Raw genomic sequence first — 23,691 nt, forward strand, 5'->3', positions numbered from 1 at the left:
CCAGTTTAAATTATGACACCTATTGATTTTTACTGCTTATTACATTTTCTTGTATTAAAAAACTTCTGAGAAAAAAATTGTAACTGTACAGAAAATAATGATCTTATATTTTGCCCCAAAACAATTTAAGATTACAAAACAGTACCTGTAAGTCGTGGAATAATTGTTTTGTTGATGACAGAAGACAAGATTTTCTTATCAGAATTATCTTCCTTCTTTGAATCTTCCATACTATTATCTATAAACTTTTCTATAGATGTGAACCATGGCATCTGTTTTAAACCTATGGAATCAAACTTATAAATAAAATTATCAGTTATAAATAAATTCTTAAGCATTTGCTTATTTTAAAATGACTAACTTTTTTAAGGATTAAAAGCAAATAATTCCTTAACTTAACTCCATATATACAGTACTAGAACACCAAGACAAGGCAGGATGACATGAGTAAGACAGGATGGCTATGCAATATGCATGCATTTCATACATTTTTATGACAAATCCCAAAATGCCCACAGTGAGTTAAAAGCAGACTATATTGCAAGTACTGTCAGGAGCAAAATACACATTTTTAAGGTAATATGTGTTATTCTTATTTATTTATACAAATTTACCTCATGCAAAATTCATTTCTGGCTCCCTAAAGTCTCATAAGCACAAATATGTATTTTGCCAGTGACTTAGCTTACTAGACAAATAGCAAATGGCCAGTTATTTGTTGAATGAATGAATGAACGGATCTCTGCTGGGCCTAACAGAGTATTCCATTCAGCTTGAGTGGTTAACAACTAGGCTGCTGTCCCATCAACTACCTACCACTTTCTTAGAGATAAGCTTGGCTCCCATACTATGAAGACTGTATGGCCTTATACCTAACACAGAGCAAATAGACATGCATGACTAGGGCAGAGAAAGATAAAAGAACCTGACACCATCTTTTTCTTTATTAAATCTTCACCTTCAGCTCCCCTCTCTTCCTATCATTTTCATTATCTCATTTCTGTTTCCTTATTAGGCATATCTAGACAGATGTCCTGTTATTATTTTATTCTCTATAAAGTGAAACTTCCTTCAAAAACTGTTCCCCCTCTTAAAAGTCCCCATTTCTACTAATGAAGCTACCATTGTTCTAACAACCCAGAATCCAAACGTTGGGGTTATCTTTGGATGCGGGGTGTTAGGTTTATTCTAGCATTTTACTGATTCTTGCTTCAGAACACTTCTTGCAATCAACTTTTTTCTCTTTTTGTTACTACCACCCTACATAAGGAATTCATCACCTTGGACTTGGGCTACAGCAAATCCTTCCAATATATACCCCCACCTTTTATCTTCGTCCCTCTAAGCCTACTGCTAGCATTTCCTACACCATTACTTTCACCATGTCACTCCTCCCTTTATTTACCAAAGAAAGTTCATACATATTAATTTAGGACCTGAACACTGTGCAGTATCTACCTCTTGAACTCTATTTCTCTCTATGCACCTTTATGAAATACCTTCTTCTCTTTCCCCTCCGTTTAAGTCCTATATATTTTTCAAATCCTCATTAAAATCCCTCCTCCTCAATGCACTAGCTTCACTAACCAACTATTTCCAAGATGGCATCTCCAACTTCAGAACTCCTGGTACATGTCGATTTTCCAAGACTAAAGGCCTAAAACTACCTCTATTTTTTTCAGTGATCTTAAACTTACCAAAGCAGCAGCTTTAAAAAAAAGTGTTTCCTTTACTGGTGTTTAGTGTTACTCAGCTTCAAAAATAAAGTGCAAACCAAGTAAAGATAGATGTAGGTTATTACTGCAAATCACCAACTGTCAACTCCAACTCTAAAGGTGAAGTATTTTATAACTACCTGATAACAAGGGAATTTAAGTAACTAATGTGATCAGGATTTTTCATATGTTAAGCATAAATACCTTAAGAGGATTCCAATTAATCAACTGAACTCGTATTAGGGGGTTTAAAAGCTTTGGTATGCATAAACCAATGAAAGCTTCATAATAAGAATCAGGAAACTTTTCTCGCCATTGTTGAAATTTTAATAAAATATTCTGGATATTAGAAAAATCATCATGCACATCTTCAAAGATCTTCTTATGATCCTGTAAAATGTCACCTGTGAACAAAATGAGTCTTTGTGATGCATTTTAACAGAGCTTCCTATAAGTAGTTATATATAACTACTAAATCAACTGAGTTGAAACTTTCCTTTGATATTGACATATAAACTAGTTTTCATTAAAAAGTCACTTTAGTAATAGTAATATCAATAGTAACAAAATCTACCATTTATTGAGTCCCTGCTATATGATAAAACATTACAAATACATGATCTCATTTCATCATAACTATCTTTCCTAAAAGTTAGGTGTTACTAGCCTAGCTATTACAGACAATAAACAAGCAAGCAAACCCCATCAGTTAGGGAAGTCAAGGAATCTGTACCAGATCACACTGAATGGAGGTCCTCTTCAAAGCCATCTCACTGACTGCAAAGCCCACAACGCTTTCAACTATACACCTTTTACCTTCTCATAATGGTAAAATGGCTTTACTGTATTCAATTATTTTAAATTACAAGTGATAATACAGAAAGTACGTGGTGAGCAATGAAACTCATAATGTTCATGGTTCCTTTACAACAGGAAATGAGAAAGGATGAGGGGAAAAAACTATAAAGATGCAGTAATATTCACAATGCTCGTTTTATCCCAGTCTTTCAAAGGTAGAAAATGTCTCCAAGAACACTTCTTTTCCCTAAAATTTCCTATTTTATACAGCTTATCTAAGGACAATTAATACAAAGCAATTCCCACTTCGAATAAAGATACATTAGAAACTTGGTGGCTGACCTTGACTTTTTTGGAAGTCAGCCATGTCTGCTGAAGATAGTTCATCATCACTAGAAGTCCCTTCCTGATGGTCACAATTCCCAGAAAGTGCCCTTGCTTGTCTTCTTTGTGCCCTGTATTTTTCAATAAACCGGAAATCAATGAAAAGCAAATAGCTCCTGCTGAAAGTAAATGCTTTAAAACAGAAGGTAGAAGTCATAATTCATTTAAAATGCCCAGAAATCAGCATTATATTGGCACACAATTTTATGTTAATATTTTTGACATTTAAGCTTCATTATTTTGAATTGGTTGTTCTCCCTCTTTTTTCTTATGATATTCCCATTTAGGATATTCCCATAGGCTACCCAGACTTTGAAGAACGGGTAACAATACAATTAGGACTGGCTTCTACTGAGCAGCAATTTCCAGCCTGATAAATGCCATTTTATTTATTCCTTTTGACTGATCCAAATACACCAGTGTGTCTTTAAACCCTGGAATTGAGGATTTAATTATATTTAATTAAGATTGCTAAGCTATATTTTGGTTTTACATTATTCTCACAAATTAATTTCTTAGGTTATGGTTAATTATACCATGTAGTTAATTATATTTAAGTAGTGAAAAATACTTGCTCAATGATGCTTTTAAGTCTTCACTTTATATAGCTACCTTCGAGATTCAATTTCTTCTAAAATACATTGAATTTTTTCATCTATAGCCAAGCTTCCATTTGTTGATGTCTCAGCTTTGCCTATTTTCAAAAGAAATAAAGTGAAACTTTGAAAACAAATGTTATATCTTGGTTGTGTATACATATGTGTGTGTGTGTGTGTGTGTGTATAAACATATTATATGCTTAAATTCTATATTACATCATACAATGAAAGTACAATGCATTAATAGGCATTGAGTTTGGGAGCTTAAGAAAATATATATTGAGGAGAGTAACAAAATTCCTCTAATTTCTTTATCTCAGATCCTGTTTTAGTAGTTTTCACCAGTTTTTTTGTCCCTGTAGCTAAATGCTAGATACATTTGCATTCCCAATATGTCATTCATATTACTTCCTATTTTGGCATGTACCATAATGCATGACCACTCAATGTCCTATTTGAAAGTCATTTTGCTTTTGCTATTATCATCTACTTGATGTCATTACTTTCACTATCCCTTGAGTGCCTTAATGAAAGACATCCTAGAAAATACAAAACCAATGTGAAAACTAAAAGCACCCCAATCTTAAATAATGAAATCAACCAGAATTTCTTTAACATCCATAACCAATCTATGGAAGGGCCATGGAAATTTTATAAAGTTAGAGTTCTGAGAAAGTCTATGAATTTATGCCAACTTATATTAAAATAGTCATTAAATGGCGATATACATATTTTGTCTCAATCCTAAATAACTGGAAGTTATATTTTTTAGTCTTAAAACTTAATTTAAGACCTTTTAAAATCCTCTAAATGTTTTGGGATTTTTAGAAGGGAGTCGGTTAAAGATTCTTGGAAAAATTCGTAAAGACATTATTTTTTAAATACAGGAATATTTTTATTCGCTAGCTAATAATTTAGCATGATAAATAATGAATTATATTGAAGATGTAAAACACTAACGTGATAACTGTTGTAAATACGTTGATTCATGTTTTAATTCATCTTGCCTGCGTTTCATAAAGATCATGGCTTGTTTTAAGAGGAGTGCATGCATGGATGATTCTATTTCTTGGATGTTGATAATCTGCAACACATATATAAGTAACATTTTGAGGATCATCAATAATAAATAATAAAATGTAATCATTAAATCTCATATAAACATTTGGATACTATCACCTCTAGTTAAAAAAAAAAAAATGCTGTGAGGAACAGACCTAGCTGCTAATACTTTCAATATTAAAAAACCAGAAAATCAACTTACTGTACTACACAGCTATAAATATCATAAATAATGAAACCAAATGGGCTGAAGAGTGGACAGATAAGAATTTTATCTGTTTGAGCTAGAAGAGGAGAAAATGATGGGTTGTTGGGTGTAGCCATTTTTACAGGCCAAGGGAGCAGTCTGTGAGTGTGGTGGTGGTGGTGGTGGTGGTGGTGGTGGTGGTGGTGGTGGGTGGTGGGAACTTGAGGAAACTGGTAAAATTATAAAAAGTGGAGTATGAAGAGACTAAATAGGTAAAAAAGCTGTGAGACAGAAATGAGTGATTAACTGAAACTGGCATTCTTATATTTCTGAGGTAATTTCCTCCACTCCAATGATGTTTCATAGATGCTGCTATGAACACATCAATGTGTAGACTAGTAAGACTTTAACAGTGTGATTTTTAAAGGATGAATGAAGAAAACTACATTGTAATAAATTTTTCAGAAAGTAACTACCAAGTGATATTAAAAGGTGGTAACTACCAAGTGATATTAAAAGGTGGTCAACTTAAAATAATAGTGAATAAAAAATAATGCAGAAAGTAAAGTGTACTGTATTTCTAAAATGGTTAAAAAAAAGGAACAAGATCTTTCTATGTGGATTTAGAATGTATATAAAAAAGTGAGAAACTATAAAGGAAAAAATGATTCATCAATCTGATTAACACAAAATTCTCAAAAAACGTGATTATTGGAAAACCATTGCAAAAACAAAACCAGAAGACAAAACAAACTAGAAAGTTTATATATACATCAAGTAGGAAAAAGCATTAAAAATTTAAAGCACTAAAAAACTGGAGAAAAAACACTAAGGAAAAAAAAGGGGGAAAAAAAATCTCCAATTGAACCAAAAAGATAAGTGGGCAAAGGAGAAAAATAATTCAAAAGGAGAAAAGCTACATGTGTTAGTAAAACAAAGGGTTTGTCTGAGATAAAAATAAATATATGAAAACAATAACCTTTTTTAATGTAGTAAACTAAAAATAAAACGTACAATTTTTCTAGAGAATAGTTTAGCAATGTTTCATAAGCTTTAGAAATATCTAGACCCTTTGACTTAATAATTTACTTTTTAGGAATTTTTCTTAAACAGATGAAAGTTTAACACATACATTTATAAACAAAACTTTATACTATCTTAGCTATCCAATAGTAAGCGAATGCTTAATATCACAGTACATAAAAATGTGTAAGAAAAAATACTAGAGGTAAGTATTTAGTTGTGGAATTCAGGCTTTTTGTAAATCACATAAGAGAATTTCTCTAAAAAAATGATATAAATATCTATAGTCATGTACCTTTTCATTAAGACAGTCAATTAAATTGTCCACATAAATTTTCATGCTTTTATAGAATTTAAAATTTAGAGCTTGATCTGATGAATTTTCTAGGTTCTGGATGGCATTCTTTGAGCTTTTGACATCTTCTACATATTTTTCATATTCTCTCTGGTGTGAGCGGTGAGTATCCTGCAGTAATGTTAATCTATAGAAATAAAATAAAGACAAATAAAAATGGATTTATTTTTTCAAATTTTCATTTCTACTATAGTAAGTAGCAGTCTGATGCGAGTTTTTTCAAAGCTACCCTACAGAGACTATCAAGGAAACTGACAATCTCATAAACCTGGGCTTATGAGACTTGCTGAGCAGAGAGCATCACAAAGAAAGTGGTCTTGAAGAGAAAAGTGGGAAAGGACACTTAGGTTTTTAGGTGCTCAAGCTAATAACAGGATCGTTTTAGTCCTTTCCTTTTGCATAAAATCCTAAGTTATATGCAATACTACATCAAATAGTTGTAATTCTAGTTCTTTTCTTCCAAATTTAAAAAAAAAAGAGTATTGAAAAAAAAAATGATAGTTGTTACAAAAATAATCCTGAATTAAGGCAACCTCATCATTTAACATCACTACTGAAAAGCAATGATGTAGACTAAGGTTGGAGAATTTTTTCTATGAAGTCCACATAGTAAATATTTTGAGCTTTGGAGGCTAGATGGTTGTGTTGCAACTATGTACTCAAATCTGTGTTGTAGTATGAAAGCAGCCAGACAACACAGAAATGCACAAACATAAGCTCCAATAAAACTTATTTACAAAAACAGCTGTGCCTCTAGAATACTGAGATAACAGAATATTTAAAAACTGGTATAAATTAAGATTTCCATATATTTATTTCACTATAAAATGCTATAAAATGTTTTCTATGTCAAACCATTTAACTGAACAACTATGACCAAGATATTACGACTGCAATATGATAAAGGTATGAAGTTATTTTAAAGCTGATTTATACAAGGGAGAAAAATTTAAGGCCCTAGGGTATCAGAAAAAATTCCCAGGTATTAAAAAAAAGAAGAAAATCTTTAAAAACACAGTACTTGCCAAAAAAAAAAAAAAAAAAAAAAGAAATAAAGAAAAAGAAAAAATACAGTACTTGGCAGGATAATATTTCCTTATATCAAATCTTATAACTAATTAGACTTTTACTATCAGATTTATTCTTTTTTTTAAAAATATATATTTTATTGATATTTTACAGAGAGGAAGGGAGGGAGGGAGGGAGGGAGGGAGAGAGAGAGAGAGACAGAGAGAGAGAGAGAGAGAGAGAGAGAGAGAGCGCGCGCGAGCGAGCTAGAAACGTCGATAAGAAACATCGACCAGCTGCCTCTTGCACCCCCCTACCGGGAATGTGCCTGCAACTAATGTACATGCCCTGGACCGGAATCGAACCTGGGACCTTTCAGTCCGCAGACCGAGGCTCTACCACTGAGCCAAACCGGTTTCAGCAGATTTATTCTTTTATACATCTAAAGATACAAACTACATTCTAAGTAGTAAAACAGAAAACATTTAAAATGAAACAAACTATTATGGGATTTGCCTTAATTTTAGCAAAAATGCTGTAGTCAGTGTTTGTCATAACAACTGGTCATTCCTGGTTGTTCTGCCATTATGGTTAATTTGCATATTACCCTTTTATTATATAGGATAAACTCTGTGCCCAAATCTGCCTCTAATTCTTCTTGGACTTCCATAATATATATGTTGTTCTACCTAATGGTGTCCTATCAATCCCTTAAACATTATTCACTCTTCTTCATTCTTTTTCCTTTTGTTTCTGACTTGATAATTTCAAATGACCAGTCTTACTCGTCATTGCTTCTTTCTTCTGTTTGATCAAGCCTGTTGATCTCCTCCAGCAAGCTTTTCAATTCAATTACTGTATTCATCTCCAGAATCTGTTTTTTTTTAATAGTTTCTGTTGATATTCTAACTTCATTCATGTTTTGTTATCCTGAGTTCATTTAGCTGTGTTCTCTTGTAGCACACTGAATTTCTTTAGGAAGACTAGTATAAATTCTTAGGTAATTCACGATCTGTTTCTTTAGGATTGGTTCTGAAGATTTACTTGGTTTCTTTGAGCAATGTCTCCCTGTTCTTTCATGTGTTTGATTGTTTTTGTTTTGTGTATTTGAAAATGCTTTGTACTGGAGAGGAACTTCACTAAGTAGCCTGGCTAGAGATTCTTTAGGGAGAGTGTGTTTTCTCAAAATTTTTATGGGGGATGCATCTTCTCTAAGCTTCTAGATGAAATTTCCCAAACACAGGTTTGTGGGTTTCTTTCTCAGGAGTCTGTAGTCTCCTGTTCCCTCTGGCTGGCTCTGCAATAAGCCACTGGACTCTCTTTCATCCTGTGTGGCCCCAGGCATCCAAGGTGTGACAGTTCCCCATTAGTGCTCCAAGACAGACAAGGCAGAAATTAGTACTTTGGGCAGTCTCCCTAAAAGCAAGAACGTTGGATGTTTGTCCCACTCTTCTTTTTCCCTCCCAATGGAGAAGTCATGAGTTCAGTTTTTTCTCTCTAATCACAAGCAGTGATAGCTTATGGGAGGGGCTGATGCAATTGAAATGAAATGGCTTTTTTTTATCCAGTACAATGTGACTGTTCTTGGCTTTGAGCCTACCTGGGGTACTGTGACTTCCTACCTGATTTCTGGAGTTCTCAAATGCTTTTAAAACACATATTATTGTTAAGTTGGTATCTCTGAAGGAATGACATCTAGAGTTTTGTATTCTGGCATCTTGCTGTCATCACTCCCAATATAATATTTAAAAAATTAAGGGCTATATAACAATGCTGATAAATACTTATAACAACACTAAGTAAAAATACACAGAATTTCCCCAGCCTGGGCCCTGGTCAGAGCATGCTCAAGAGGCCACCAATAAATGTGTTTCTCTAAAAAAAATCAATGGAAAAAAATCCTCATATGAGGATTAAACACACACACACACACACACACACACACACACACACACACAACCACCCCAGCAAAATTTGATATTTATTGAAATTAGTCATGTAATAGATACTTCTTATAAAGATTAAAAGGACATATTTGAAAAAAGAAATCAGTTGTGCTAGTGTGGTAACATAGGTGATGCTATTTTTCTTATCAATCTATTTAAGATTAATACTTTTAGTTAATAGTTTAAAAGACTATAGCCGAAACCGGTTTGGCTCAGTGGATAGAGCGTCAGCCTGCAGACTGAAAGGTCCCAGATTCTATTCCGGTCAAGGGCATGTACCTTGGTTGCGGGCACATCCCCAGTAAGGGGTGTACAAGAGGCAGCTTATCGATGATTCTCTCATTGATGTTTCTAACTCTCTATCCCTCTCTCTTCCGCTCTGTAGAAAATCAATAAAATATATTTTTAAAAAAATAGTTTAAAAGACTATATATATATATGAAAATTTAGCACCATATATATATATATATATATATATATATATATATATATATATATGGTGCTAAATTTTCACTATTAAATGTCTAGGACAAGTGTAAATTTTAATGGGAATATTACTTACCTTCTATTTATTTGCTTCTTTATAATTTCTAAATTTACCGGTGGAAATGAAATGGAAGTATCAAACATCTTCACTGTTTGAAATTCACTACTATGAGAAAGATCTATGTTTCTTCCCTAAAAATAATATAAACGTTAGTTCTCAACATTCATTAATCTTACAATTATTAACATAAAGGCAGATTATATACTTTAAGATTTCACTAGCTCAAAATTCTATGCTATTGACATTTTTCATAGTTACAATAAGATATTTTTATATCCTGTTTTCAAATAAAGAACTTTAAGGTAACACGTAAGAGACAAATTATAAAATCTTATTTTTCTTTTTCTTTAATCCTCACTTGAGGACATGAGAAAGAGGGAAGGAGGGAGGGAAGGTGGGAGGGAGGAAGGGAAAGTGGGAGGGAGGGAGGGAGGGAGAGAGAAAGAGAAAGATGGATCACAGCCCTGCAACACTTTGAGTTCAGACTTCTAGACTCCACAACTGTGGGTGAATAAATATCTCTTGCTTTAAGCTGTCACATTTGTGGTAATGTTATAGGAGCCACAGGAAACTAATACATGACATAAAAAAAAAAATTTACCTGTGTGATTTTAACTGCTTTCCTCATTTGCTGCTCTTCCCAAGCATCTTGTTTTTCATTTTCCTGACTTTCTTCACTTGATTCTTCATTTCTGGTTGCTAAGAAAAACACAACAGTTCATGGATAAATATTCAATATTTTTCCAATTCTAATATAGCAACTAACATTTTTAGCAGGCTTATTATGTGCTGGCTTAGCAGCCTTTTAGAAGTGTTAACTTATTCTTCACAATAATTCTGGGAAGAAGGCATTATTACTACTCTCATTTTATAAATGAGAAAACTCAATTATTAGAAGGTTAAACAACTTGTCTGAAGACTGCTGAAGCTGGGCCTTGAAATCTATCAATTTAACTCCAGAAACTATATTCATCTCCTAAATGTCCCACTCAAAACGTCATAATTCATTAAAAAAAAGCTTGAAAAAAACACACAATGTTTGGTTTTCCCTATCAGTCTCTCAATTCTGCACGAGAATCTAAATATTTAAAAATAACTTTTAGGTTATAAGGAACCAAGTCTCACTCTGAAATAAAAGTATTGAAGTAACAAAAATGTTGGCAAAACATAGTATTTTTTATAAATGAGAAATGTGAAAATGGTCCTTTGAGATCTAAATTATTGCTTGAGAAAATTGTTTAATATAGCAGAGAAGATTTTAATACCCGACACATAAAACCCCTGTAGATGCTTACAAGTTTAAAAAATAACCTTTATATGCCCTGGCCAGCACGGCTCAGTTATTTGAGCATTGTCCCATGCACTGAAGCAGGGGTCTTCAAACTACGTCCCGCGGGCCACATGCGGCCCGCAGAGGAGTCTGATCTGGCCCGCCAGGTTTTTTGGGCAGTGAGCGCAGCCGAGGTGTTACAGTAGGAATTAGTAGTTCATATAGTCCGGCCCTCCAGCTCTCTGAGGGACCGTGATCTGGCCTCCACTTTAAAAAGTTTGAGGACCCCTGCTGAAGAGTCACTGGCTCAATTTCTGGCCATGGCATATGCTTAGTTTTCAGGTTCAATCCCAGACTGGGATGTGTGTGGGAGGCAGCTTATCAATGTTTCTCTCTCACATCAATTTTTCTCCCCACTCCTTCCATGCTAAAAACAAAAACCTCAAACTCAATAAAAACCCATCTTTAAAGGTGACAATGAAATATTTCAATACCAAAAATAAGACTTTGACATTTTTTTAACCTGTCAAAAATAACAAGTGGAGATCAAATGATCTATCCCATATAATAAAAGCCTACTATGCAAATAAACTGAAAGGCAAATGACTGGTCATTATGACACACGCTGACCACCAGGGGCTGGCACACATACAATGCAGGAGCTGCCCCCAGGCCTCAGGCCAACCAAGGTGGGTGCCAGCGGGGGGACCCCCCCCCCATTACCCTATTGGCCACCCCACAGAGGGAGGTGACTAGTGGTGATGGGGGGCGGGGCTGGTGAGTGGGTGGCACCAGGCTGGCCAAAGTAAGTGCCAGCAGGGGACCCCTGTTTGCCCCAGTCACTCCACAGATTGGCTTTTATCGCTGGCCAGGCCTAGGGACCCTACTTGTGCAAGAATTTCATGCACCGGGCCTCCATATATATATATATATATCTCCACACATATAAAAGCCCAGCTACCTTTAGGGGGGAAAGACCAGTTGCCATGATGTGCACTGACTACCAGGGGCAGATGCTCAACGAAGGAGCTTCCCCGTGGTGGTCAGCGCTCACCATCCCCACAGCAGGAGTGCCACTAAGAAGCCAGGTTCACAGCGATGAGAGCAGTAGTGGTAACGGGAGCCTCTCCCACCTGAGGCAGCGCTAAGGAGCAGCAAGCCAAGCAGTAAGGAGCAAGCAGGTGGGCAGTGAGGAGTGGTGAGCCAAGTGGTAAGGAGCAAGCAGGTGATTAGGAGCGAGGGGTCCCGGATTGCATGAGGGTGCAGGCTGGACTGAGGGGATACCCCATGCACAAATTTCGTGAAATCGGGCCTCTAGTCCAATGGTTGCCAACCTTTCGGACTCATAGATCACCGGTTGGTGACATCTGCTCTAGTTTATATAGTATATTTAAAGCCTAGCGACCGAATGGTGCAATGACCAGACGACTGGTTGACCTGTGGTTATGTCAGCTCAATGCAGAAGCTGCCCCTTGGTGGTCAGTGTGCTCCCACAGTGGGAGCACCGTTTGGCTGACCGGGATGAGCTGCTGCTCCCACAGTGGGAACAGCCACTACCAGGCCCACGGTAAGGTTAAATCTCTGTACTTATCAAATACCTGAGGCAATCCAAACTCTGGCCTGACCTCACCAGCTGATGCAGGCCCTCTAAGGTGTGTTCTAGGAAGAGCACAGGGAGCTGGCATAGTTGGATGGCAAGAGGGTATGTGACTGTGGACCGCCCCCCCCCCCCCCCCCCCCCCGCCTAGGGAAGCTGTCCTGCTGGCTGAGGATCATGGAGCACGAATGCCCTGAATATTCCCGATGGTGTCACCGACCTGGCGTCACACATCAAGGACATTCATTGAGTGGCTATGCGGTGCAAAGCTCTCTGCCAGGTTCCTCCAGGACACAGAACAGGCTTTTACCCAAGACGTTACCCCAAAATAACAGCTCAGACTAATTTCCTTTCAGTAGTTGCTTAGAGATGGGGGTCCACAGCTGGCCCTGGCCTCTAGTATCCTAATAAAAAGCCTTCATGTTCATATATTGTAAATAAATTAAATACGTACTTGTTTCTTCAGCCATTCTTTGTCTAAGTGTTTGAGGCTTTAGTGTAAATGGTATTCTTTTTTCATGGTCATCAGGCTCACTCTCAGGGTCTTCATCACTATCTTTCTTCGTATCAGTGATGGTAGAAATATGTTTTACATCCAAAGAAATATAGTCCTCTTGGGCCCTGGCCAATTCACGTTTTCTGCGGGCTGCCTGAATAAAAGCTGCATCAGGGATATTTACTAAAAGAAACAAAGAGGGGAATATTAAAAACCAAACAGCAACAGAAATAAATACTCTTCACATTAAAACAAACAAACAAACTGGTTTTCTAATTTTTTCCCATTATTTTGATATGAATGTAAATGGCTCACACTATACTTCTGAATTAAAACTATCTTGACAGAGATTAAATAAGTTTTAATTTTTAAAATTTATTTTTAAATAAACCAAATGAAGAAGTATCAGAAAATATACTGAAACCATTCCAATTTATCTTTTAACTCTTATCCATCAGCTGCTGTTGCTGACTTTTTTTGAGGGCTAGCCATTTTATTTCTAGAAGCTGAGTTGTCAGGGTAGAGATGGGAGAGGGCCTAGCATGAGTTGTTCAGTCAGTGACGACTGAAGAGGTTAGTTGGTGATAGACGTAATAAAATGTCTTAATGTTCATATATTGTAAATAAATTAAATATGTATTTGTTTCTTCGACCAGGAAGAAACAGATCAGTTGGTGATAGACTAGTGTGACATACAAAGTAACAGGGACACTATGCTATCATCCACCCCTCTCCATTGGACATCTAGGCATAAAGGGAAGTGAGAAACAGACTACAGTTATCACAGAGCCAATTTAGCCTTCAAGGTAGTGTGGTGATTCCCATGTGAATACATGTGAGATGTTAAAAAAAAGTACAAGAAATAATCAGGTTCATTTACCAGGTGAAAAAATATTTAAGTAACAACATCTTTTTTATCTTTACACTGTGGGAAGAAATGGTTTTGTAAGCAAATACTAAAATAAACCAAATGGCAAGAGAAATTTTTACCCTTTCAAGCACTTGAAAATATTAATGAGGGGTGTCAAGACATTGAGGCTCAAGTAATTATTTTCTAACCTTTCCCACAAACTGGTCCAAATTCCTTTGAGAATAAATAGAAAAAAGGTCAAATTCCTAGAGATACAGAAATATTCCAATTTTTTAAACAGAAAAGAATAAATAAATAAAAGAGACAGATTTCAAATAACTTAAGTAAAACAAAAAGTGTTTATTATAAAGCAGTAGCTACTGAAGTGCTACTGCTAGTACCTGATAATAGCTAGAAACCAGTATGTAACCAGGAGGTCATGGTTTGATTCCCAGTCAGGGCACATGCCCAGGATGAGGCTTGATTCCCAGTGTGGGGCATGCAGAAGGCAGCCGATTAAGGATTCTCTCTAATCACTGATATTTCTGTCTCTTTCTTCCTCTCTGAAATCAATAAAAAACATGTTTTGTTTTTGTTTTTATGTTTTGTTTTTTTAAAAGGACACAGGCTCTGGGGCAGTGGCTGGGTTTGAATCTTAGCTGTGCTTCTTATAAGCTGTCTGAGGTTGGGCATGTTATGTAATGCAGAAACTTAGACCATCATTAGTAATATCCTACTTGCCCCATACTTGACTACAGTTTATGTTATTAATAATAAGATCAATGGTACAGGAAATACTGATATTAGAAATAAAGTTCCTAAACAAAATCACAAAAATTACCAACCTATTGATGAAAATTCCTCTTCCAGAGAGCTGGAGCTGTCGGAAGATGAGCTCTGATCATCCTTACTTTCTGAGGCATCGTATGTTCCAATCTCTTCATCGGTTGAAAGGTCAACTGTTGTGCATTCTAACGAGATATTTTTTTAATATAACAAAGAGTCAGGATATTAGAATCAATAATAAAAATTCTGAGCAATACCATGGCATACGTATAATATGGTGTTCTAATTTTACTCCACATACAGATCTTTCTCCAACTTCCGTTCTCTCTGAAACCAATGGACAGTCTAAAATATATGCAAAGGCTTACCCTACTTGAACTCCTTTCAAGGAGTAAAATACTCCTTTAAAGGATGCAATGAGAAGAGGAAAGGGAACACCAGAGGGGAAAAAAATAGTTGTAGTAAATAAGTATAAAACAACCACCAAGTTAATGTGCTCTTAGAATGTGTTAGGCCAGTGGTCAGCAAACTCATAAGTCAACAGAGCCAAGTATCAATAATACAAGGTTGAAATTTCTTTTCAGAGCCAAATTTTTTAAACTTAAACTATATAGGTAGGTACACTGTTATTAACTTAATTACTCCTAAGCTGGCCTTTGCTAAAAACTCAAGGGGCCAAAGAGCTGCATGTGGCTCGAGAGCCGCAGTTTGCCGACCCGTGTGTTAGACACATTGTAACTTGTTTTATATAGTTTATTTCATTTAACATTCACAATCCTATAAAGTAAGTGCTATTACTGAGGAAAACTAGCATCCTCATCAGGACTGGAGAGGTTAAATAACATGTCCAATGTCACAAAGTTAACCAGTGGAGAAGCAGAGCTTTCAACTCAAGTTCATGGGGGAGGGGGATGATAAATACCAAAACCCAATTAGGGACAAACAAATCCAAGATAAAAGTAAAGCAGTGACGCTCACCAGAGAAATTCCCACATTCCCTTATTAGCTCATTTTGATTCATCAGCATATATTAAAGGACACACCAGAAAAGCTGTTGAATCTTCTATTGGGATCCTCTCATTAGACCTCCTACAAATCACCGGCCTTTGGAAACCAGATAAAAACCCTTAAGACCAGTGGTCGGCAAACTGCGGCTCTTGAGCCACAGGTTTACCGCTCTGTTGACTAATGAGTTTGCCGACCACGGCTAAAGACAAAGGACCCAGTGCGTGCTCTCTTTGAGCATACTACACCCCCTACCTAAGCTCCCAGCGCCCCCAGGAGACTTGCAACCAGGGGAGCAGCAGGCTGCAGCAGCTCTGGGTCTGTCACCTGGTGCCTGGGTGACTTGTTCCCTGAGTCCAGGCCGCCCAGCCCAGGCTCACTCCTGCTGCTGTGATCTTGCCTCTTCTATCTTAAGCCTTTCTTTTGTTTCTCCGTTCCACGCTTTAATAAACACTCTCAAAATCACCTCGACTCCTGTCCTACACGAAGTCAAGAACCCACACGTTCCAGACCATGGCAGGGCAGACCCATTCCAGTCCCAGCCCCTTTCCGGTGACAAGATGACTCAGAGAGAGTAGAAAAACATACATTCTGTGCAAACACATTTATGCTGCTTGGATCCTATACTTAAGAACACATAGGTACCGCCAAGACCGGTTTGGCTGAGTGGATAGAGCCTCGGTCTGCAGGCTGAAGGGTCCCAGGTTCGATTCCAGACAAGGACATGTACATTGGTTGTGGGCACATCCCCGGTGGGGGGTGTGCAGGAGGCAGCTGGTCGATGTTTCTCTCTCATCGATGTTTCTAGCTCTCTATCCCTCTCCCTTCCTCTCTGTAAAAAATCAATAAAATATATATTTTTTTAAAAACACACACACATAGGTACCTAAAAAGCACTGCGTTGTATTTAACGCCATTATTGACACAGTCTACAGTGTCATCCATGTACTGTTACTTAGTGGTATATACACATTGTTCTTTTTATCTCGGTTTTCGCAAATCACTGATTTAACTTTTTTGTGACGATTTGCCATAAACAGCGAGTCCTGCACTAAAGCTATAACCGGTGATGGTTCAGCGGCTGGTACAGATGAGCCTCCAAACCGCGCAGGATTCCTTCTACTCCCCCGGAGCCCAATGGGGGGCTGCGGGCTGCGGGCTGCGGGCCTGCTGGCGGGCAGGCCACCTCGCTCACCACCACCCCGCGACGGAGCGTCGCTCGTGGCCCGCAGCGGGACACAGAAACCTCTGGGGGCCTCTTCCCGCTCCGCCCCTACCCGTCCCCTGGGGCGCCCACCCCGCCTCCGCCGCCCCCAGTCACCTGGGACGCCCGCAGCGCCGTCCGCTCGGGGAGCCGCTCCGGCCGCGCGCCGAGAAGTGGCCCAAACCCGGCCCCGGCCCCGGCCCCGAGGGCCGCGGGCGCGAAGGGGCCTTTCCGCGGCCTCCGCGCGGTCTCCTTCATGGGGGGGCCCTTCCTCCTCAGGGCCCGGGACTGCCTGCTCCCCCGGCGCCCCGGGTTCAGCCGGCGGCTCCTCGGCGCTGTCGCTGTCACTGGAGTCGGCTCGGCGCTGCCGGAAGGTCCTTTTCGGCCTGTGAGCCATGGCCGAGACCCGGCCGCCCCGCGCGCGCCCACTTCCGGCGCAGCCAACCAGGGTCACCGCCGGGCGACACGGCCCTCCCGCCGGCCGCTGCCTGCGCGCGCACGCTCCGCGCGCTGGCCACGCCCCTTCGCCGTGCGCATGCGTGCCTGGCCTTCTGGGAGTTGGTTGCCCTGGGGACGCGGGATACACAGGGCTCCCTCTGGGAGGCCAGCCTGGCGCCAAGTTCCCACTCACAGGCTGACCTGGCGCAACCCTGGTTGGGAATCGCTCTGCCCGCGTCCTGGCCTGGAACCCAGTCTGCTGTTCCCTATTTTCTGGAGAGAGTACAGTTTTCTCTCTCTAACCGGGAATGAGACAAAGTGAAGTGTGTGGTGTGTGTGCATTGCTTCTGAAAGCCAAACAGTGAAATCTATGTATGAAGGATAGGTGTGCAAATAAGTAAAAGTCTTATGATTGCTTCTAGGCATCAATAGAACCTGGTTAAATGCTTTGGTCCACAAGAAAAAAAAAAGTATCTGAAAAAAAAGGGTGTAACTTAGAAAAATGCTGGGGAGTGGAGAAAGAGAGTTCACCATGGGTCCACTTGGTAAAACCCATTCTTACTTCGGTGCCTCTGATCGTATCCATGTGGGATTAATTCCTCCGCACGTTTCCTTTCCTGTTTTAAAGTTCAAGACTTTCCAAGAGGTTCATAGAAAGGATTGTTTTAAGGGATAAGTTTCCAGACACTTTGCTCAGAAAGGGAGAAATGTAAGAAAAATATGTGTGATGCTGGTGTTCCAGAGGCTGTCTTTCTTGTCAAATGTCACCAATTTACAATCTATGTCCAAGAGAAATGTGACTTCGGTGTTTTCAGCTAGGTTCAGAGCCATCAGCTGATGTGGGATAGTTGCTTACCTCCTCATTTTAAACTACAGTGACCCTTCTCTTACGCATCTTGATGTGCCAGTACTACTTATATAAATACTGAGTGAACATGAATTCAATAGATTAAACGTGTGGATGAGAGTATTCTGAAACCTGAGAACAAATTAATCAATGTAACTTGTTGGAGGCTGCAAATATGTTAACAAACAGGTGGTATACTACTGAGACAGAAAAGAAGTCTGCTGTTTAAAACATAAGCCAAGTGTTTGTTCTAAGGGAGAGAGGTGAGATAAGTGGTTTTCTCTGGTTATGGCCTGGATGGGAGAGGGCAAAAGAAACAGAACTTGTTTAGTAGAGGAGGGAATTGTGGGCTTCCTCCCCTGATCCCAGGGAAAGAAGAATAAATGCTCTAGAGTTGTTAAATTTAGGTGTGTGTGTGTGTGTGTGTGTGTGTAGTGGATGTCTAGTAAAATCTGAATTTCAGATAAATGAGGAGTTTTTAAAAGATAAATATGTCCCATTTAATATTTGGGACATAGTTGCATAGGAAATATTGGGACTCCAGTCTAAGATAAAGAGAAATGGGAAAATTTTCAAAGGGTAGAGTAAGATGTTACATCCTGGGGATGGTATGGATCTGTAACCTGAGGAATCAGATGGCCAGTGAGAAGTTCCCTGTTGCAGAGGGTAAAGAGGGAAGACACTTTTCAGATAGAGTGCTGCCCCACTCCCCCTTTCCACCCCCCAAGCCTCTAGTGAAACTTTCTTCCACAGTCTTTAATGAGAATGAAGGATTTGGCCCCTTAGGTCAGGGTCGTGGCAGCACCTTCTTGATGTCTCCTCGGTTTCTGAGCTGAGAGTGCCAGAGGAGATAGAAACAGGCTGCTGGGCACACTGGCTTAGGATTGGCTGTGAGATACACCTCTTCCCCAAATGTACCCAAGAAGGTGCAACTTTAAAGGGTAAAATGTTCCCCCGGGGTTATACATGGAAGCAGAAAAAGAGCAGCCAGAGAACACGAATGTCCTCAAACAACCTTTCTGGGTGCCCATAACCATCACTACCTATAGCATTTGCTCTTTCTTATGAACACTAGGAATATGTTCTCATAAGAGAACAAGGATAATGCCACATCTCTTATTAGAACCACAGTATACTTACTTACAATGAGAACTTATTATATCAACTGACTGTTAGGAAACTTTGCATTAATCATTTTTTTGTTACAATTTAGAATTTTTGCCGAAACCAGTTTGGCTCAGTGGTAGAGCGTCGGCCTGCGGACTGAAAGGTCCCGGGTTTGATTCCGGTCAAGGGCGTGTACCTTGGTTGCGGGCGCATCCCCAGTAAAAGGCAGCTGGTCGATGTTTCTCTCTCATTGACGTATCTAGCTCTCTATCTCTCCTCCTCTCTGTAAAAAATAAATAAATAAACAAACAAAATTTCAAAGGTTAATAATCGAAGAAAATGGACATATGAAAAATTCCCAACTTCTGGAAAGAGATGCCATATTTACTTGAACAGACCATTTCCCCCTAAACTGAAATGGCATTTTCTTCAGCTTCTCCTGCCATTGATTAGTGTGTTCTGAGCTCCCTCTAGTGAGAAATAGACTACTTACAGAAGGATTGTGTCAAATAATCTTGGGGAAATTGCTTTCTTTCCTATTAAAGAGCTATTTTTTTTAAGTTCTTTCTTGTTATAAGTAATAGATATATTTTAATTTTTAAAGCAGTCTATGTCAAACTTTCCCAGAAAACAACATTTGGGAAGTCATGTTTATAACTCTTTGGGAATTAAAAAATAGATATTGTAAAAATGTATCCATAAAAGTATGCAATGAATTGTGCTTTCATTTTTTTTTCCAGCATCTATTTTTTAGCACTTACTAGGATAGGAGCCTTGTTCTGCAAGCAGAGGGCCACAACATACTGGATCCTGCTCCCAATGGGCTTGTGCTATTAACCGAATTAGCCCAGAGGTTTACTTTTGAAAAATTTTTTGATTGTGGTAAGAACACTTAACATGAGATCCACCCTCTTAACAAATTTCTAAGTGTATAGTACAGCATTATTCATTATAAGCACAATGTTGTACAGCAGATCTCCAGAAAAAAAAATGTTTCTTTCATTTAACTGAAGTTTTATACCTGTTGTATAACTGACATTTTATAATTTATCAACACCCATTCTTTATTGTTCTTTTTTTAAAATTGTGTTCATCTCATGTACAACTCCAGGAAAAATGAAGAGAACACACAAAATTCTAAAGCTATAACTATCAAAGCTCTATAAACCCTAAAATTTCCAATGCTCAAATTATTACCACTAACCTTGATGTAGTAAGATCAATCTCCTCTTAAAATTACAAGTTATCTCTTTGTGAGTTAAAATCAGGTTGCCTCATGCATTTTGACATTATTTCCAATAGTAGATTCTAACCTATTACAAGCTGATATGACAGAATGCTACAGGAGATTCATGTGATGGCTCCAGCTTTTTTTTTTTTTACCAGCAAGCTGCATTTCTAAAACATCTACCTAAGTAGACTCTAGATATTCTAAAACATGGATATTGAGTTTTCCCAAGGAGGTAATAGAGAAAAAAACTGCGTTCAAGTCTCAATGGAAAATATTTCACCAGGTGGTGTTAACCATCCACATCCTATTAAAACTCCAGGATGTTGATCTCAACTTAAAAGACATATACTTTCTTCTGACTTTAAATTTAGGATTCTTAGGAATTGTCCAGAAACTTCTCACTATAGAAATTTTCTACCCAAGGTGATGGAACACATTGTTGATTATAGAAAAAGCAGTTTCTACCCAAGACAATGGAAGAATAATTTTCTTATTCTTCATTACCACCCATTTGCTTTTTTTTTTTTTTACTAGTAATCTTATTTATTGTTTTATTTTGATAGCCTTTATTGAATTAAGAAAAAATACTTCTCAATATGGTATCCTTTATCTTCATTCTATTATGTGGACTCAGTATGGCCTTTGACCACTTTAGAAAAAACAAAACTTTATAAAGTGTTTTTCTCAAGTAATAGTTGTCATCTGACTAATTTAGTAACTGTTCCTTCAAGCAGTTCATTTATAGGATCTTCCATAACTTAAATTCACTCACATAATTTATACTAAGTTCTATTTAGTCCTATAAAAATTAAGCCATGACCTTATATTAGCAAAATACTTTTGCTAAAGTTATTACCAGCAAAACCCAGGAATGAGAATATTAGGATCTTCCTGAAACCTTTTTAACTTCATTCAAGGCATTTTCCCAACTTGACCAACAAACATTTGGCCTGCTCCAGTTGAATTTATTCTTAATATAGTGTACTTACTAGTATAGTACTAAGTATGTGAAATATACCTTTCCGCCACATGCTAATTTAACTTGTGTTTTCAGAGTAATTGTTAGAGATTTTCAGAAATTTGAAAGTACGAAGAATTATATTTTCCTGAAAAGAATGCTCAGAAATCTGTAAAAATAGGCAAATGCAGGCAACTTGAAAAATTTCCCTATAAGGAAAACAAACTTCCTGTTTATACATATGGGATACCTCTCACAAAAAAAAAAAAAAAAAGCTCTACTGGAAAAGAGTAGCAAGAATCACACAACTTTGTCTCTGAAAGCCCAATAAACCCATTTAAATTTAAATTCATTTGCTAGAGTTATCATGGATAGTCCCATAGCCTTTGAATTATTCTTAACTAGTGAATAAAAATTTGTGCTATGCCAATAACTTTATGTTTTTTTAAAAATATATATTTTATTGATTTTTTACAGAGAGGAAGGGAGAGAGATAGAGAGCTAGAAACGTCGATGAGAGAGAAACATCGACCAGCTGCCTCTTGCACACCCCCCACTGGGGATGTGCCTGCAACCAATGTACATGTCCTTGCCCGGAATCGAACCTGGACCCTTCAGTCCGCAGACCTACGCTCTACAACTGAGCTAAACCGGCTTCGGCTATAGTGTTTTTTTGTTTTTTGTTCTTTGTTTTTTTTTTGTTTTTTGTTTTTTGTTAATATTAGAGAACAAGTAGAATAATTCATAACTAAGCTAAAGAAAAAACAAGTGTACCTGGCTTTCTAAACAGACCCAGATGTTACAATTACCTGAGGTTTGTATTCAAAGGTGAATAAATAATGAATTTGTTTCAGGTAATTGTTTTTTGTGCAGTTGAACAATATGTCTCATCCAGAGTACTAAATGTTACTGCACAGGTCATGTTAGACGATTCAACAACTCATTCTATGATAGAAGGAGGAGGGCTTAACCCTCATTGAACTATAGGTTCTGTTCTCTGAACATCCCTGATTTTGATCAGCAAAATCTCAGCAGTAGTGAGAACCTGAATATCATGGAAATCACCTGCCTTTGCTCCAGAAGGAAGATTGAGAAGAAGAAATGCAGTCTCTGACATCCAGAAGTTGGCCTGAAGCTATCATCAAGCCATAATGTTGCTGCGTTCTGACCCAGCACTCACATCTAGGCTCTTCTGTTGATCAAGAACAATTGTACTGGACATCAACATCAGACAAAGTCATTCAGTGGCCGCAAGGGATTAAGATGAAGACAAGACTACTCTGTAATCATGTCTATGACCATTGTCCAAATCACAAAAGAAACTAACATTCCTTATCCTGGCTGATGTAAGTGACTACTGCTTCTTTGTCAATTATACCGTAGGTAGAGCTTCACTCTAACTTTCCCTCCTACCTTAGATTTGTTAAGATACCCATGTACAGAATTGTTTCTGCGTTTTGATAGCATCCCGCCCAGAGCAAAGCCCTGCTTCCTTCCCTCTCCGGAGGGTTATCATCTAAGACAAGCTTAAATCTTACGTTTTCTAACTCTTGTGGTGTATATTCATTCTCCCTCACTGCGAGGAGCAATCAACCCTACTCAACTGCAGGTGTAATACTGGTACTCACTCTTTGTTTGTTTGTTCGTTAATCCTCACCTGAGGCTATTTTTACATTGATTTTTTTGGGAGAGGGAAATACTGAGAGAAACATTGATGTGAGAGAAACACATCGATTGCCTCGTGCACTGCTCCTGCAAGGTACTTGCTCTTGACTAGAATCAAACACAGGACCCTTTGGTCTGCATGCTGACACTCTATTCACTGAGACAAACCGGCTATGGTGATCCTGGTACTTTTTGGCTGGAGGGCATTGACAGACTGAATGATATAAAATTCCCAATTTTGCCGAAACCGGTTTGGCTCAGTGGATAGAGCGTCAGACTGCGGACAGAAAGGTCCCAGGTTCGATTCCGGTCAAGGGCATGTATTATACATTGGTTGAGGGCACATTCCCGGTGGGGGGTGTGCAGGAGGCCGCTGGTCGATGTTTCTCTCTCCATGTTTCTAGCTCTCTATCCCTATCCCTTCCTCTCTGTAAAAAAAAAAAAAAAAAAAATCAATAAAATATATTAAAAAAATAAAATAAAATTCCCAATTTTGTAAGACAAAAGTGATTGCATTTTGGCCATTTCATGAAGTTCAAGTTATTAGATTGAACATGGTGGTTTTGATGTTCTGTCTCAGTCAATGGCAATTTTAAGAGAAGAAGCCCTTTGG

At 38.1% G+C, this 23,691-nt stretch overlaps 1 protein-coding gene across 7 annotated transcripts in view; it reads right to left on the reverse strand.

Moving 5' to 3' along the window:
* GCFC2 (GC-rich sequence DNA-binding factor 2) overlaps positions 1-17,286 on the reverse strand; it is a 30,049-nt gene extending 12,763 nt beyond the window's left edge. The window contains exons 1-11 of one of the 7 annotated variants that reach the window (XR_014796506.1): positions 16,950-17,286; positions 14,683-14,808; positions 12,946-13,170; positions 10,226-10,323; positions 9,640-9,755; positions 6,064-6,250; positions 4,457-4,580; positions 3,510-3,591; positions 2,856-2,968; positions 1,920-2,119; positions 146-283 (exon numbers count right to left, since the gene is read on the reverse strand). Coding sequence is in view for 3 of the 7 variants with exons in the window: in XM_084900869.1 (XP_084756995.1) it covers positions 146-296; positions 1,920-2,119; positions 2,856-2,968; positions 3,510-3,591; positions 4,457-4,580; positions 6,064-6,250; positions 9,640-9,755; positions 10,226-10,323; positions 12,946-13,170; positions 14,683-14,808; positions 16,950-17,229 (1,702 nt within the window). In the remaining 4 variants the exon portion in view is untranslated. Of the gene's footprint in view, positions 1-145; positions 297-1,919; positions 2,120-2,855; positions 2,969-3,472; positions 3,592-4,456; positions 4,581-6,063; positions 6,251-9,639; positions 9,756-10,225; positions 10,324-12,945; positions 13,171-14,682; positions 14,809-16,949 lie in introns of those variants that run through there. The other 6 variants (XR_014796507.1, XM_084900869.1, XR_014796505.1 and 3 more) reach the window with 6 other exon arrangements.
* Between the last annotated feature and the right edge of the window lie 6,405 nt (positions 17,287-23,691).

The sequence above is a fragment of the Pipistrellus hanaki genome, assembly GCF_964339955.1.
Source record: "Pipistrellus hanaki genome assembly, chromosome: 12".
NCBI classification, from domain to species: domain Eukaryota; kingdom Metazoa; phylum Chordata; class Mammalia; order Chiroptera; family Vespertilionidae; genus Pipistrellus; species Pipistrellus hanaki.